This window comes from Nematolebias whitei, chromosome 3 (assembly GCF_014905685.2).
Source record: "Nematolebias whitei isolate Nwh7 chromosome 3, NemWhi1, whole genome shotgun sequence".
NCBI lineage: Eukaryota > Metazoa > Chordata > Actinopteri > Cyprinodontiformes > Rivulidae > Nematolebias > Nematolebias whitei.
The window spans coordinates 53320432-53338743 of NC_056500.1; the positions used below are offsets into that span (position 1 = coordinate 53320432).

Sequence of the window (18312 nt, forward strand, 5' to 3'; positions counted from 1 at the left end):
GTCCTGACACAGCTGCTCCAAATCCCTGTCACAGCTCCACATTCAGTCCGAGCACTGTCAAGCTTCAACACCTCCACACAAATTTGTAGACAACCAGATTCCACCAACCCAAACAGTAGATTCTAGTCGTCATCATGAATCCAATTTTTCCTCTAGAGTTCAGAGTGTCCTCCTTACCCTGACTCTTGTCGGGAGAAGTTGATCGATTTTGTTGAGAGACCAGCTGATCCTTCCAATTAAGAGGTATGCAGGAAAAAAAAGAGGCTTTTTAAGGGTTCACAGGACAAAAGAGTGCAGCAGGGAAGCGGGTGGGGGGCACAGAGAGGGAAAACATGTCTGGTTTCACCGTAGAGTAGCAAGAAAAAAAAAATTATGAATTTTATATTTGTGATCGGTGAACACCAACAACCCATCGGCTTCTACTGTCCAAGGGCTTCCCTTCAGCCTACACACTCGGGTTCCGTTTTGGAATGGTACGATTTGTATTTCCTCGGGTAAAGGTTTAAAGGTTTCAGTCAGAGGGAATTTGGGCACGCCTTTTGGTGACTGCCTAATTTTCTCTTTCAGCCTCGCTTTGGGCTCTCTTTCATCTTTTTGGTTGGACTTCGGTTCAAGCTTTGGTTCCCGATGTTTCTCTTTAGATTCTTTTTTTCTGGGGGTTTCCTTAGGTATTCCTGAGGGACCCTCTCCCGTGTCCTCTTTCTTATCTCTTTGATTATCACTTGGCTCTAACTTTTGTTGCGTCTTTGTTTTTCCTAGGGGTCCCATGTTCAACTCTTTTCCACTCATCAAATGCTAGCTCAGTTTTTCTGCTAGACTTTGGGCAATGGCATCTAGACACTGATCAACCTTTTCTTTTTATGCCTCTTCTTCAAAAGACCAGTCATTGCACTTTTCTCGGCTTTGGCTATCGGTTTTAGGAGCTCACCTTCTGAGTCCAGGTCTGAGTCACAATTCTTAGTAACTCTATACTGGCTATGGCCTAAGGGGAAGCTTCCAAATGGGAAATTCCCAAATGGGGGAGGGGGGGGGGGGTTGTATGGGAGGCTGGGTTGTATGCTCCTTTTTCCGGTTTGACAACACTCAGATCTTCTTTTCTGCCTTAATTGATAAGACTATTTCACTTTTGTGTGCGTCTTCTGCTTCCTGTTCCTGCTCTGATTCGGACTTGTCCTCTGTGTCTCCTTGAGAGCCCGCTTGTGATCCCTGTTCTTTTCCTACCACTAGACTCTGTTGTCTTTCCTTTACATAGATAGCTAATTTCATTAACTCATCTGTATACTCCTTGAACTTAGGGGCTGCTTTTGCATCGTGGTTAACTAAGAGCCATCCCAATCCTGATGCCTTAGCTACCATTTTTATTAGGGGGTCATATTCAATGGAAGGACTGGTCACCACCGCCAGCAGCGCATTTACTGGTGCTTCTACCATCTGCACCCACCATTGCACCCACTTTTTGATTTCTGCTTTTGTTTTTATTTTAGCTGGATCTTGCATTACTATTTGTTGAAGCCCATCCGTTGCCTTGTCGCAACCCCCCACCGGTCACTCTGAGCGCACCCTGCCGGCCAGGTGACCCCTCGAGCCGGGGAGTCGTCGCACAAAGGTCCGGTGTTTTTTCTCTCTCTCTCTGGACCTCAACAAACTCTTATCTGGACCTTTGTGGTTCTACCTGGTTCCGACAAAAATCGCCGGGTGGTATTTCGCTGGTTTTCTGTTGGACTGGCCCTCGTGGTGTCTTCATAGGTGTGGGGGAAGTGTATCTGTGACCCTCGAATTGGACCAGAACTGAACTGAGGTGGCTGTGGGGATTTCGTCTTCAACAGAGCCGGTCTCAGCTTCAGTGAGCAGCCCGTTACTTTTACCGAAGGACTGTACACCTCAGTGGAATCGCTGTGTTCACCTGGAGAAGACGCTCCGGTGCTTTGAAGCGCTGTCGGACCGGAGCAGAACCGGGCCAGGGGCATCTTCAGCCTCTTCATCTCTTGTGCTGTAGAGCGCCGGAGCCGGACTGGAGCAGAATCGGACCGGACCAGTGTCGACTTCAGCCTCTCCGGTCAGTCTTGTTTTTCACCGGGGGTGCCTCTCATGCTGTCGGGTGCGGAGGTGTCGTGCAGAGAAGCGGAGGAGCAGCGTGAAGGAGCAGGACTGCGTGGTGCTCGAGAGAAGTTCGGAGTTTGTATTGGAGTTGCTACAGGCCTCCATCCAAACTCACTTGGATAATAATTTTATTCCAGATCACGCTGTTGGCCCCTGTTGATCTGAAACAAGCTTGGATCATGCCTTTCACTTCAGGAGGTTTTTCTGGCAGCTCACTCTGCTATTTGCTGCGAATTATCAGTTTCTGTCTCGGCCTGTTGATATTGGACCCAGCTTCTGTTTCCCATGGGAGCATCCATCCATCCTCACTGGGGGGCCGGAGCCCCCCCTCAGCCCAACTCAAACTGTAGTTGGGCCACCTCATCGGGTTTGTTTGCCCATTTGAACTGTGGTGTTTTATGGTCTGAAACTTTTCTGCATCATTCATATTATTGTCACTATTTTCAGTTCTCAGATTATCTGGAGTCACTGAATCTTGTTAATACACCTGAATCTGCCCATCACTGCAACTTTCACTGTTTTTGGGTTCTGAATGATCACATCTTCATTAATGTTTCTCATGATTCGATTATGGGGGCTAATTGTCACACTGTTAACTCCTGTAATTGCACTTCAGTCACAAAAAACTCAAGAAAATGTCTGATAATAATGTTGTTACTACTCTCAGGGATTCAGCCCAACCCTGGACCCCCCACTAATTACAGCACACCAAATGACTTTAAGAACGTGTCTGGGATTCATTTTCTGCATGTAAACGCTTGTAGCCTTCTGAGAAAACTTGATGCTTTGAAAATTCTGGTCAGTTCTTCTGGGGCAGATGTTATCTTCATCTCTGAAACCTGGCTCAACAAATCTGTACTGAATAATGACCTGGCAATCAATGGATTTAACATCTACCGCTGTGATCGTCAAAAAAAGGGGGGGGGGAGTCGCTGTTTACATCAGAGATTCTTTGGTTGCTAGTCTTGTGTCTTCTAAAACAATTCCAAACCAGTTTGAAGCCTTATCTGTAAACATCACCTTGAATGGAGGCCAGATCTTAACTGTAGTCTGCTGCTACCGCCCACCCTCAGCATCACCTGAGGCTCTGTCTGCCCTGATGGAATTTCTTGGTAATTTAAAATTCAAAGAGATCCTTTTGGCTGGAGACCTCAACAATGATTGGTGTAAGTCGATCCCCCTCCGTGATAAATTCAAGGAATGTTGCCTGTCTCTCAATCTTACCCAATTGATCGACTCTCCCACTAGATTAAACAAAAACCGTCCTGAAAAATCTTCCACCTTAGACCTATTTCTAACTAATATGCCTCACAAATTCCCAGGTACAGGTGTATTCGCTGATATTTTGAGTGATCATTGTGTGACAGCTGCTTTGAAAGATATTAAACTTCCACCTTCTAAGCCCAGATTAATTCAAAAAAGGGATCTGAAACATTTTTGTGAACAGTCATTCCTCTGGGATCTGTCTCACTTTGACTGGCATCATATTCTGTTAACTGATGATGTGAACTCTGCTTGGAACTATTTTCAGAATAGTTTCATTTATTTTGTGAACAAACATGCTCCTTTTCGTCAGTTCAGAATAAAGGGACGAGACAGCCCCTGGTTTACTCCAGAGCTAGCTGACCTCCTGCACAAGAGAGACCATCTTTGGGCCACAGCGAGAAAATCTGACTCAGACACTGATTGGTTGAGTTTTCGACAGATGAGGAATAAATGCACAACTGCTGTCAAAGCAGCAAAACGCAACTATTTCTTATCTCAGACCTCCAAAAATCTAAATGACCCTAACAGATTCTGGAAAACCATCAAATCTCTCTCAGGCACCACCCAATCATCTGACCTCCCATCACAACTTCTCGTTAACTCTGTTCCTGTGTCAAATAAGCATGAGATCCTGAACTGTTTCAACAAACATTTTGTTGCTTCTAGTTCTTTATTTGACAGTTACTAACAGAAAATCAGCCATTTCCCCTAATAACCAAACTTCTACAAATCAAATCCCTCCTACAAGTCAATCCTCAGTTAATCACAACTTCTCTTTTTCTCCATTCTCAGTCAGTGAGGTTAATAAACTGTTAAAAGATCTTGACCCTAAAAAATCTGCAGGTCCAGATGATCTTCCGCCTTACTTCTTAAGGCTGGCTGCTCATATCATCACAGTCCCTGTGACCCACATCTTCAATCTCTCCATAAGACAAAACTCCATCCCAGACACTTGGAAAACAGCCTTTGTTCTTCCTTTGCTGAAGGGAGGTGACCCCACCTCACAGAGCAACTATCGACCAATCTCTAAACTCTGTATTTTAGCCAAGGTTCTAGAAAATCTGATAAACTCTTAAATCAAAAATTACCTGGACTCATTTAACATCTTACCTCCACATCAATCTGGTTTCAGGAAACAACACAGCACAACCACTGCTTCACTGAAGGTTCTTAATGACGTTGTTGAAGCACTGGATGCTAAGGATTATTGTGCTACACTTTTCTTAGACCTGTCTAAAGCTTTTGACACTGTGGATCATAACATCTTGTGTCATAAACTCTCAGAAATTGGTTTCTCAGAACACACCATTGGTTGGTTCTCTAACTATCTTTCAGACCGGAGGCAATGTGTTCAACATAATGGTACTTCCTCCAGTTATTTAACAGTCAACAATGGTGTACCACAAGGCTCAGTCTTAGGACCCACCCTCTTTACAATCTACATACATAATGTAGGTAAAAACATCCCTAATGCATCCATACATTTCTATGCTGATGACACAGTTGTTTATTGTTGAGCTAAAACTGTTGCTAAGGCTTTCCAGCTTTTGAATTCTGCATTCAACTACATTCAGACTGATTTGTTCCACCTCAAACTTGTCCTAAATGCTGACAAAACCAAAGGGATGCTTTTTTCAAATAGGAAGTTGGTCCCAGCAGTTCTTCCTCCGATTTTATCCTCAAATGGTGTTGTATTATGAAATTAACAGGGGTCGTGAACGATCGGCACCAGATATTCAGACTAGAGGAAAAATGAAACACAAGGAGACTGTTACTGCTAGGAATAATAGTGTCATTTATTAATCTGCCACAGAAAACAGCCAAGCAAACATGTACACTTGTACACTCTTAACACACAAATTGATATGAGAGCCTCTCACCGTGACACGTGGTCGGGAAGCCGTTTCGACCCGGGTAAACAGGAATCACATCAATCGCTGGGCACTCACGCGTTAGTCCACAGCAAGACTTCAAAAATTCCCTTGCCTGTCACACCTCCTTTATACCTCTCCCTGACCGGATCGCGTGAGAGCAGTGAAAAACAAGTTTGATGGTTGTCAGGAGGACAGATTAAAACATGTTTTTCCAGTAAGGAGCGCCGTGACCGCAAAAGCGGGCCAAAGCTCTTCGGTCGAAAGCACTCCTTAATGCTTATTAAAGCATTCCTAGAGAGGATACACTGCCCCCTTCATCCCTCTCCTAACCATCAAAGAGTGTCTAAATATTATAAGTAACACACACACAAAGTATATGTTTGAACAGGCATAAAGGCGACTTAACACCTTATAAACATATTTTTATATCATTCCACCCTTTGCCTTTATGGCATGTAAAAAATAAAATCACTCTTCTGAAATTGAAATTGTTCTGGGAATAACCTCATTACTTTATCCTAAATAAACTCACTCACACAGTTAAGAAAATCCAGACGAGTTTCAAACCCCTGGAACGTTTGATTTATTACATTCCCACTGACACGATCATTGTAAATCAAAACACCTGGTAAGTGTTCATATTATAGTTTTTTCCCTACCAAACCATGTACCAAGCTGTATTATAAATTTCCTGATTAATTCGGGTTTTTTTTAAACCCTCCTAATATAAAAACAAGTTCCCAAAATACACAAAGTTAATACAGAGATACATAGATCAAACTAGTTATTCTTCTTTTCAATAAACAAGCAAAGGAGATACTGCATATATTTTGCGCCGTAGATAATATTCCTGCGAATATATCCCACCAATGGTGAGCCGACGCCTACATTATTAGTTTTAGCCATATGTAAAAACCTTTCTTTGAGCCATGCAGGTGGACACTGTTAAATCAGACACGTTTAGACTTATGAGATTCAATCATTCGTTTCAGCTCTGTAGACCCATTTCAATGCGCATTTTGAAACGGTCTAGGGAGACTCGCCAGGGTACGTGCGAGTGGTGGAACTATAATTAGTTAATTGATAAGTCTGGTTGTTCCAAGTCCACAGATGTACACCATACACACATCCAAAGAAAGGCACCTCAGGTAATTGAGGATGACTTTTATTGTTGCTATCAAACTAGTTCTCTAGCCTAGTTCATGAGTCCAATCACACAATACCTTGTCTCTGGTTAAACATGGGTTAACATGACCTAATTTCAGCATACATATCACTCCTTTATCAGCTGTCTCACATAGTTGCATGTCATATGTGAGATTTGTCTGTGGCTCAAACCACTCACCCTGTATTTTTTTAAAAAACCAGTGTCCTTGTACAGTTATTAAAGGCAAAATGTGATATTTGCATAACTGTGGTTGCCTTCATTACATTTTGTCAATTCAGGTTTTACAACTACCCAGTAGGAACTGGAAATGTTCCATACTCTCCTCCACTCAATCATGATTCGATGTGGTCACCACCCTCTGGCAGCACTCCTCCTGCAGTTGTGCATGGAAAAATTGCAAGGTACACAGGAAAACAAGTTCAAAGCTTCAATTATGTTGGAGAGCACTTCTTCTGTGCTCCCCCACATCTTTCAGCTGCCAGTTTATTTATTTTATCAGTATTTTGACCGTTTCTTCTTGGGTCATGACAACTGATGGTATCCAGACTCCAACTTGGGTAACTGCCAACGAAGCACGTCTCCTCCTTCTCCTTAATTGGCAGTAAAATCACAGCTTCCTTCCTCTTTTTTTTTCTTCTTTCATCTGGTTTAGCATGTATCGTTCTTATACAATGTTACACAGTGAGGTTTCCACACAATTCTAATCTGACATCCTTTAGGTACCACTGGGATGGTTTCCCTACTGTAGCATGCCCGACACTTGACATAGGTGTTGTGCCCTATCAGGCAGCTTTTGTGTTTCAAACATGTGAAGTCACTTTGCACTCAGATCTTGCTTGCATCTTTTCAACCAAACGTGAACACCTGATCCTCCTCCAAGACACGTTCTGGTGTTGCTGATGAGGCCCAGCAGCTTGTGGGTGATAAGGAAATATGATAAATCCATTCAACATGTTTTTCAGCTGACCAGTCTTTCACCTGTTTTCCAGTAAAATGGGTCCCATTATCTGTTTGTATCTGAAGGGGACCCTCATAAAATTATTTCATCATACTAAGACATTTTAAAGTAGATGTCTGATTTGCATATTTACAAGGATGAGTCACCAACACACCTGAATATGTATCTACAGCCGTACATACATATCTACACCCCTGTGACATGGCAAAGGGCCAATAAAATCCATTTGCCAGATCTGATATGGCCCCTTTCCCCTACTTGTCCCTGCATTTACTATTGTGACCCTCTTTTCTAATGCTGCATGCTTCACATTGTTGTATTGCAGTTTCATCATCTGTCTTGTTCTACAACTAATCAAATAATTCTTCATACATAACCACTTCATGCAAAAAGTGTCAACAATTAACATTTATTTATTAAAAAGAAATCCTACTTCTAGTCTTGGCCCCACTCAAAATATTTAGCTCATCAGTTTTTTCAAACTGAGATGTTAACTTTTTCCACAGAACCCCTCTTGAAAAGAGCTGAACTTTCACTTTAAATGTGAAACATTTGCAAAACAAGATGGTGAAATTCTTTTTATCTTGGATATTTTTGGATACTTCGAGTTGTTTTTAGATGCTGTCAAAACTATAGCTGCAGGTAAACCATTTATAAACAACATATGTTGCACTTCCTTCAAAGCAACCAGCTTAACACATCCCTTTTAAGTGCTCTGATGACATATTTATTTCTAGACATTTCAAATCCACCCTTTAATCCAAATAATGGCTTCCAGCCCTCAGCTCTTCTGCTGACACATCATCCATCTCAGCTGCATGCACTCCTGCCTGTATTAATGCCCTCCAGAAAGCAGAACGAGTAGGTTCCTGCATGTTTTTCCGGCCGTCCTTTCCCGGCCCTCGACCCATGGATTGACTAAATGTTTTTTTTCACGGTTTTCAGCTCTGTGTTCCAATCTCCAAGTTCCAACACTCTGCTTTGAACATCAGTCCTTGAAAAAACATGTAGATGATAATCTACAACCCAACGCACAGCGAGTACATTCTCTACACACAGCCGAACCAATCTCTGCTCGCACTCCCCTAGAGTCACCCAATGACCCTGTAAATCAGACCAATCCGATGCTATCTGTTGGGCTGTCTCTACACAAACTTCAAACAATGGTCTCGAGTCTTGCAAAGCTCTGACTCGATGCGCTGAATTCATTACCTGACCTCCACCTTTGTCCAACAGCCTAGATACTCGATCATCTGTGGGTTGTGATATTTTAGACAAGTAAACAACCTCTTTGTCTCCCGAGATGTTACCGTCCCAACTCGACGGATCCCATCCGTCATCCAACCTTGCAACATAAGCTCCGACTCGCTCCGGCAAAACATCACGCTCTTTCTTCCTCATTTTTCTTTTCCTTTTAAGCGCTTTCTTTCTCTTGAATTTTCCTCGCTTCAACCGGTACACCTGCTCCACCGCCCCCTCAACTACCCTGCTCATTCTCCCAAACTGAGCAAGCGACTGAATGTGCCGTCCATTCAACAAGCAGGCGGTCCTCACATTCTTGTTTGCTCCGTTGAGCATGTAATTGCATTTTCTGACTTTATGCTGAAGTCCTGTCACTGGTGCCATCTTTTCTAACCTCTATTGCCTGCAAAAGTGGTCAAAACATCACCCGGACTATCTGCTTTCAGATAAATTGTTCTAACAACTAAGATGGGCTTCTTCCCACCTCTTCAAAAACAACAAAAACAACTGGGATGGGACTTCTTCCCATCCCAGTACAACTTTTTCTCTGTTCCCCTCACGCCTCCTCAGGCATCTGGATCAACTTTTCCTCCGTTCCCCTCACGCCTCCTCAGGCGTCTGGATCAACTGTTCCTCCGTTCAGCTCACGCCTCCTCAGGCGTCTGAGTCAAATTTTCTCTGTTTTTAAACTCTCACATAAAGGCTCGGGGCGTCCCCCTCCACCTCTTAAACACAAAGCCAAGGTTGGATAACTCTCCCAACCCGGCACAACCTCTGTGGACTCTTTGTCCAGATGCACTCGCATCAACTTTTCCTCAACACTTTTTCCTTTCGTTTGAACATGGTGCAGCCGTTCAGAATTATTTATTTATTTTAATAATATCCCATCCTCGTCGCCAAAAATGTATTATGAAATTAACAGGGGTCGTGAATGATCGGCACCAGATATTCAGACAAGAGGAAAAATGAAACACAAGGAGACTGTTACTGCTAGGAATAATAGTGTCATTTATTAATCTGCCACAGAAAACAGCCAAGCAAACATGTACACTTGTACACTCTTAACACACAAATTGATATGAGAGCCTCTCACCGTGACACGTGGTCGGGAAGCCGTTTCGACCCGGGTAAACAGGAATCACATCAATCGCTGGGCACTCACGCGTTAGTCCACAGCAAGACTTCAAAAATTCCCTTGCCTGTCACACCTCCTTTATACCTCTCCCTGACCGGATCGCATGAGAGCAGTGAAAAACAAGTTTGATGGTTGTCAGGAGGACAGATCTAATTAAAACATGTTTTTCCAGTAAGGAGCGCCGTGACCGCAAAAGCGGGCCAAAGCTCTTCGGTCGAAAGCACTCCTTAATGCTTATTAAAGCATTCCTAGAGAGGATACACTACCCCCTTCGTCCCTCTGCTAACCATCAAAGAGTGTCTAAATATTATAAGTAACACACACACAAAGTATATGTTTGAACAGGCATAAAGGCGACTTAACACCTTATAAAACATATTTTTATATCAGGTGTCCCCATTGAGTTTGTTGATTCCTATAAATATTTGGGTATCTTGGTCGACTCGCATCTCTCTTTTAAGCTCCATGTGGAAAACTTGGTAAAGAAACTGAAAGTTAAACTGGGTTTCTTTTTCAGAAACAGATCCCGTTTAACCCTGAATGCTAGAAAACACCTTGTATCTGTGAATTTCCTTCCCTCAATTGATTATGGTGACATTATTTACATGAACGCTCTTACACGAACCCTGCAGATGTTGGATGCTGTCTATCATGGTGCACTAAGATTCATAACTGGCTGTGATTATCGTACCCACCACTGCACCCTGTATTCACTGGTTAACTGGACATCATTAACTTCACGCAGACTCTCTCACTGATACATTTTCATCTTTAAATCACTTCTTGGTCTGCTGCCTTCATACATCTCCTCCTACATGTCTCTGCGTGAGTGCAGCTACAGTGTGCGCTCTCAGGACATTATTACCTGCAGTGTTCCCTCAATGAGGACTGAACTAGGTAAAAGGGCCTTCTCCTACTCCGCTCCTGTTTCCTGGAATATCTTACAAAAAGATTTGAAGCTCTCGACCTTGACCTCTCCAAGTGGCTTTAAGAATCTGTTGGACTCCTGGCAGGGACCAATGCAGACATGTTCCTGTTTTAAGTTTTCTACATTCGCCTTAGAATCTAGCTGTTTTTTTTTTTTGTTTTGTTACCTTTTCCTTTTAGCCATGCTATTTGTAAAAAAAAAAAAAACAAAAAAAACATGCAGTATGACTTTTTATAATTGTTTATTGTTGTTGCTGTTGTCCATTGTTGTCATCTTTCTTTGTTGAAATCAGGTCTCTCTTGTAAATGAGTCCTCAAGGCTCAGTGGGATTTACATGTCTAAATAAAGGTTGATTGAATAGTACACACCCTTTTCTTCGATGCACCTGATCAGGTTTCATTGCAGAACTTCATCTTTCTCCAGATTACTATTTTTGAATTAGAGCTGTACCTGTTGGTGCCAGGTTCCAAAATATTTTCCATATGGTTGGATTCCTATCCTCACTCCTATTATTTCTTTCTCTGACTTGGGTGTTGTTCCTGTCGGATCATTTGGCTCAGACTAGTCCTCCAGTTCCATTCCTTCTCCGTCTTTCGCCCATTTTTCCATTTTTGTCGTCTCGAGTGTCTGTTCCGCAGAGCCGCCTGGCCCTATTCCTTGTACTTCAGATGGGAACAGACTAGCTGCTTAACTTACTACTTGGATTACGGTCAGTAATCCTTCGTAAGCCCTTCTACCCCACCCACTGCCTAGTGGTTCACTAAGGGGTACTTGGCCGGTGGCCTGGTCCAGCCGCTCACACCCCGTCAACTCTATGGGCTGTGTTCTTTTTCGGCATTTGATCAGTCCTCTGATACGCGCCTACTCTTTGAGGGGTCTTTACACTAAAAAACCGTATCCCACCGCTGCCACCATGTTTCGCTTACCCGAGTGAGGTAGACACAGGACACGTGCCACGACCTCACTGCAGCCTTCTCATCCAAGGGGTCTTAGAACTAATCCTAAGGCTCAGGTATTACCCGCAGCTGTTTCCTAGGACAGTTTTTAGTCTAAGGCTGTGTTGAGATGATTCACCCAGATTGTTAACTACCTACGATCCATGCACCACACCCAAAGTCTCACCTCGTGCCTCGCCCGACCTAGCAGCAGGAGTGGGGACGTTTGGCAGACGAGAAAGCGCAAGTTAACGGTAGCTCATCTCCTGATTTAGCATTGCAATTGTTATCCGATCTGGCTTTGTTTAGAATCTAGGTATAAGATTCTTAGATGTTGCTTTATAATCAAAGCTACGAAACCTTTTAAAACCTCCCGTGCTTTTCTTGTTTCACTGAACCAAGTCTTCCACTTCCATGAACAGAGGGGTTGAAATAAGAATCCAGAATTTTACGTTTCGCTTTGCTTTAATCAATGACTTTGCAGGGGAGACAGTGATATGTACAATCCAATCACAGTGATTACATTTGATTACAAAGAAGATACATGGTGAATAATATTCAGACCTTAGTTATTTTCCAGATGTTGACCTTTCCTAGGCAAGGTAGTTTTCTATCCCTGTGGAGAGCTTGAGGATAGCTGTGGACTTGCTCTGTTCAGCCTCAGATAATTTCCTCCTGGCCGGACACGTCCTAACTCACTCAGGTGCTCCAGAACCCCCACAATTTACCCACACTCTTTACCTGCCCCAAAATGTTATCTCTCACCACAATGACAAATCTTTCACAACTCCAAGCAACCAAATTTATAATATAATTGATCTTTCTGCCTGCCGATTTATAGGCTACCGCTCTAATTTGATATAAATTTTTATTAAGGACAATATTGGTGAAACGACTTCTTACCATCACCTTTTTGGTGGAATTCCTCAAAATTCCAGCTCAGTAAGAAGCAAATTTCCCCATTCACACTTGAATAGGTCCGTCTCTGGTCCTGTAGCTGGTCAGAATTTGAAGAAAAGGGTTCAAGTATTATAATCCGGGCTGAGAAAGAAAGTGACTCCAATCGAAGCCTCTTCAACGGATTTGCCCCACTTCTCCTTCAGCCGGAACTGTCCAAAAATTGTCCTTACATCCACACCATCCGGTGGTCCAACAGCCCAGTTTGTTGGTGCAGTCAGCATTTATAGAGTGAGGTTTGACTGACACCTCCAAAATATCATGCCACCTTCAATCCCACCTCTTTGGGGCGGACTTGATTCAGGACTTCCATGCATGTCTACGGAGGTGTTTACCTCACTTCTTATACATATTAAAATCTGGGTGTAACTCATTTTGTCCGGTTCTGTCCGGACATGTCTGAGTCAACTTCTGAGTTGTTTTTCTCTTTTGTTTGCCTTATTAGGATATTGTCTTTTTGCTTGGAGTTGTTTTTAAGGTCTGCCATTGTGAAACATCTCTTTTTGAGTAACTCTTTTTGTACAACAACTGAACATCATTTCTGAGAAAACGGTTCACTTCCTAAATTCGCAACATCATGAACAAATATAAAACAGAATACATTTTAAGATCACAAAAGCTTACATCGTCAACTTTATTAATTTTACTTATGTCCCTTATAATAAACAAATCATATTTCTATTTTAAACCATAACAGTTTCAGCTGAAGGAAATGTGCTCCATTTCTCACTTTATCTTCTCCCCACATTCTTCCCACTTGCGTGTGTGTATGTTTGAGTGCGACTACATGCGTGTGTGTGAGTGTGTATGTGCCTTCATGTGTGTATATATGCTTGTGCGTGTTTGTGTAGTGTGTGAGAGTGTGAGTGTGTGAGTGTATGAGTGTATGTGCCTTTATGGGTGTGCATATGCTGTGTGTATGTGCTTCCAGCATCTGTTTTCAATCAGCTTAGCCTGGAAACGTCGGTACTTCCCACACAGGCCTGAACAACAGCACGCTCGGACATGTAACACGAGCAAGCCTGGACATATCAGACTGATTCCATAACAGCGGGCCCAATTGACAGGACTCAGGATGGACCCCTGCGGAACCCCCCCCCCCTATTTAAAAGAGTCATTGAGGATAAAAGTCTTGTTGGAAATGGATCTGGCGTTGATCAAACACATCCTGATAGGGTCCAGCGCAGACACAGCCATGGCGGGGGGAGCGTGCGCCAGCGGCTGCAGATTTTGAAGAACAGCACCTTCTGGTCGGCTTGTGCCACGCACAGGTAAACAACTCCAGCTGTTTACATGGACAGAGCGTGCGGGTAGCTGGCCAGCAGCAGGGCCCCTAAAGCACCACGGGTCAGAGAGGCGATGATCAGATCCAGAGTGAGCCCCATAACTCTTGACAGAATAATTCACACAGTGCCTCAGTTTCACCAAACCCCCCGCATGCTTTCCACAATGTCTGCAATGTTTCCTCTAGGGAGAAAGGCCAGGGTCACATAGAAGGAATGCAGGAATCCCGGACAGAACCAGTGGAGGGGAGTGGCAGGGTCACATAGAAGGAATGCAGGAATCCCGGACAGAACCAGTGGAGGGGAGTGCTGACCGCTGTATAAAAACTCTGCAGGCATTTCAGCATAAAAAACGGATCTCCAAAAGTGCCCGACGATGATACTCAAAATATGATTCGGTACACTGCGCAAAGCATTGTAAAAATAACAAAATTAAAAGGAAAACAGAGAGCGACGGACAGCAAGCCTTACACACCAGCGCCATCTTGCAGCATAAGGACTCTTCCGTCTACTACCCTCAGGCATATACAGGAGTCCGACATTGCATATGAAAAGACTAAAGGACAGCTATTACCCACAAGCTGTCAGATTACTAAACTCTCAATAAATAACACTGAACAATTGGCAATAACATTGCACCATGACACATCTGTGACGACTAATATGACTATTAGCTTGTGATAGCTAATATGTTTTTTGCTGCTGCATTATGTGGCTGTATCATGTATGATACAGTAGGGCTGGGGGATGTATTGAATATACTCAATGTATCGTAAGATTTTCAATTTACGATGGTTAAAATGGCTCTATCGCAACCATCGCAAACATTATTAGACTTGAAAATCCATGTACAGTAATTATTTTTCTCCCGTCTGCACTGCCAACTGCACGTGGCCCCTCCTTCATTGAATTAAACAACCAACCCCTCACCTGTGCACGCTTCCTGCTTCTCCAGGTGTGTGTGTGTAGGGGGGTGGGGGGGGGGTGGGAGGAGTTAACACAACAAGTAAACATGGGATATATGAAGAGTAGCTTAGCTATGGAGCAAAAAGGAAAACAGTGGCTGTTATTTGGAGATGGTTTGGCTTTAAATTTTCAGATGAGCAGCAGAAAAAATGATTTCTGTAGACAATGCTGAAAACAAGTCCCAACAAAAAGTCAGCACTACGAATCTTTTTCACCATTTAAAGCAGCACTATAAGTTAAGTTGTAAGCTTCAGCTCCAACTGTTTTTTCAGCCTCCTTCCCAGAGACAATCCATGGGTCAAAACTCATTTAGCTGTGATGTGCCTTATGAGAGCAACAGTGAGAGATTAACGCCACATTAATAAATCAGCAGCTTATCATATAGAAGACACGGTGCTTAGCGGATAACAGGCGGCTAAAGTTAGCAGTCTTGTTAGTCGCTCAGGATAGTGTATTCAGTGATATAAGCCACTGCTTTATTAATGTATTTACTACCTCTAAGATTTAAAAATCCATGCACAGTAGTTCTTCTTTATCTGCCTGTCCAACCTCACGCAACCTCTCCTTCTCCCAAACACAGCCCCTCACGTGCTGCTTCACACGCTTAATAACGCCATGAAGGCGGAGCAGCTGAAGAGGAATATTATTTAATATATGTAAATAGTTTACAAACCGGATTCCAAAAAAGATGGGACACTAAACAAATTGTGAATAAAAACTGAATGCAATGATGTGGAGGTGCCAACATCTAATATTTTATTCAAACACAAATTACAGATCAAAAGTTTAAACTGAGAGAATGTATCATTTTAAGGGAAAAATCTGTTGTTTCCAAATTTCATGGCGTTAACAAATACCCAAAAAAGTTGGGACAAGTCCATTTTTACCACTGTGTGGCATCCCCCCTTCTTCTTACAACACTCAACAGACGTCTGGGGACAGAGGAGACCAGTTTCTCAAGTTTAGAAATAGGAATGCTCTCCCATTCATGTCTAATACAGGCCTCTAACTGTTCAATCGTCTTGGGCCTTCTTTGTCACACCTTCCTCTTTATGATGCGTCAAATGTTCTCTATAGGTGAAAGATCTGGACTGCAGGCTGGCCATTTCAGTACCCGGATCCTTCTCCTACGTAGCCATGATGTTGTGATTGTTGCAGAATGTGGTCTGGCATTATCGTGTTGAAAAATACAGGGTCTTCCCTGAAAGAGATGACGTCTAGATGGGAGCATATGTTGTTCTAGAACCTGAACATAGTTCTCTGCATTAATGGTGCCATTCCATACATGCAAGCTGCCCATGCCACAAACACTCATGCAACCCCATACCATCAGTGATGCAGGCTTCTGAACGGAGCGTTGATAACAACTTGGGCTATCCTTGTCCTCTCTGGTCCGGATGACATGGCGTCCCAGTGTTTCATAAAGAACTTCAAATCGTGACTCATCTGACCACAGAACAGTCTTCCATTTTGCCACACTCCATTTTAAATGACCCCTGGCCCAGTGCAAACGTCTGAGCTTGTGGAGCTTGCTTAGAAATGGCTTCCTCTTTGCACTGTAGAGTTTCAGCTGGCAACGGCGGATGGCACGGTGGATTGTGTTCACTGACAATGCTTTCTGGAAGTATTCCTGAGCCCATTCTGTTATTTCCTTGACAGTGGCATTCCTGTTTGAGGTTCAGTGACGTTTAAGGGCCCGGAGCTCACGAGCATCCAGTAGAGTTTTACGGCATTGACCCTTACTCACAGCGATTTTTCCAGATTCTCTGAATCTTTTGATGATGTTATGCACGGTTGATGATGATAACTTAAAAGTCTTTGCTATTTTATGCTGGGTAACACCATTCTGGTATTGCTGCACTATTTTTCTGCGCAGAAATGGTGGAATTGGTGATCCTCTTACCATCTTGGCGTCTGAGAGACACTGACACTCTGAGAAGCTCTTTTTATACCCAGTCATGTTGTCAATTGACCTAATTAGTGTTAATTGGTCTTCCAGCTGTTCGTTATATGTTCAATTTCCTTTTTCCAGCCACTTATTGCTACTTGTCCCAACTTGTTTGGGATTTGTTGACACTGGGAAATTTTGAATCAACATATTTTTCCTTAAAAATGTTACATTTACTCAGATTAAACTTTTGATCTGTCATCTATGTTATATTACGAATAAAATATTGATTGATTGATACATTTCCTGCACACGCCTGTGCACGGTGGCTCTGGATGTTTCTACTCCAGACTCAGTCCACTGCTTCCTCATTTCCCCCAAGGTCTGGAATCGGCCCTTCTCCACAATCCTCCTCAGGGTCCGGTCACCTCTTCTCGTTGTGCAGCGTTTTCTGCCACACTTTTCCCTTCCCACAGACTTCCCACTGAGGTGCCTTGATACAGCACTCTGGGAACAGCCTATTCGTTCACTTCATTCACTTCATGCTTCCATCTGCTGAAAAGCTTTATGGAGATGAAGATTTCATTTTTCAGCACGACCTGGCACCTGCTCACAGTGCCAAAACCACTGGTAAATGGTTTACTGACCATGGTATTACTGTGTTCAATTGGCCTGCCAACTCTGACCTGAACCCCATAGAGAACCTGTGGGATATTGTGAAGAGAAAGTTGAGAGACGCAAGACCCAACACTCTGGATGAGCTTAAGGCCGCTATCGAAGCATCCTGGGCCTCCATAACACCTCAGCAGTGCCACAGGCTGATTGCCTCCATGCCACGCCGCATTGAAGCAGTCATTTATGCAGAAGGATTCCCGACCAAGTATTGAGTGCATAACTGAACATGATTATTTGAAGGTTGGTGTTTTTTGTATTAAAAACACTTGTCTTTCATTGGTGGGATGAAATATGCTAATTTTTTGGGACAGGCATTTTGGGTTTTCATGAGCTGTATGCCATAATCATCAGTATTAAAACAATTAAAGACCTGAAATATTTCAGTTGGTGTGCAATGAATCTGAAATATATGAAAGTTTCATTTTTATCATTAAATTATGGAAAATAATTACCTTTATCACAATATGCTATTTTTTTTTAGAAGGACCTGTATTACTACCTTGAAATACTTATTTATTTAAATTTATCCTGCTTGCACTGTTATATTCCAACATATTGTTTGATATCCCTCTGTTCTGTGAAATACCTTTTAAATAAGTTGCAGGATAATAGAAGAGTCGGTATAATGAATAAAAGCCAGAGACTGCTTCTGCTAGAAGTAATAGTGTCATTTATTAATCTGCCACAGATAACAGCCAAACAATGTACATTCAGTACAAACACAAAGTAATGATGCAATGCTTCTCACTGTGACACTTAAATCGGAGAGCCTGAACGATCCAGTTAAAGGCAGACATCAAAACAGCTGGGCGTTGCGATCGGAAACCCCAGCAGACTCTATCTTTTCTCTGAGTGTTACACCTTTTATACCTTGAAACTCCTGAATCGCATGCGAGCAGCAAAACATGTTTACCGGTTTACCAAGATAGTTGTGCTC

The 18312-nt window shown here is 42.9% G+C and overlaps 1 protein-coding gene across 1 annotated transcript in view; it reads right to left on the reverse strand.

The window, feature by feature from the left end:
- Nucleotides 1-13852: 13852 nt before the first annotated feature.
- Nucleotides 13853-18312, reverse strand: part of LOC119407551 (chromodomain-helicase-DNA-binding protein 1-like) — a 23699-nt gene continuing 19239 nt past the window's right edge. The window contains exon 7 of the mRNA XM_037674371.1: nt 13853-13952. Within this exon, the coding sequence (XP_037530299.1) occupies nt 13853-13952 (100 nt within the window). The remainder of the gene's footprint in view (nt 13953-18312) is intronic.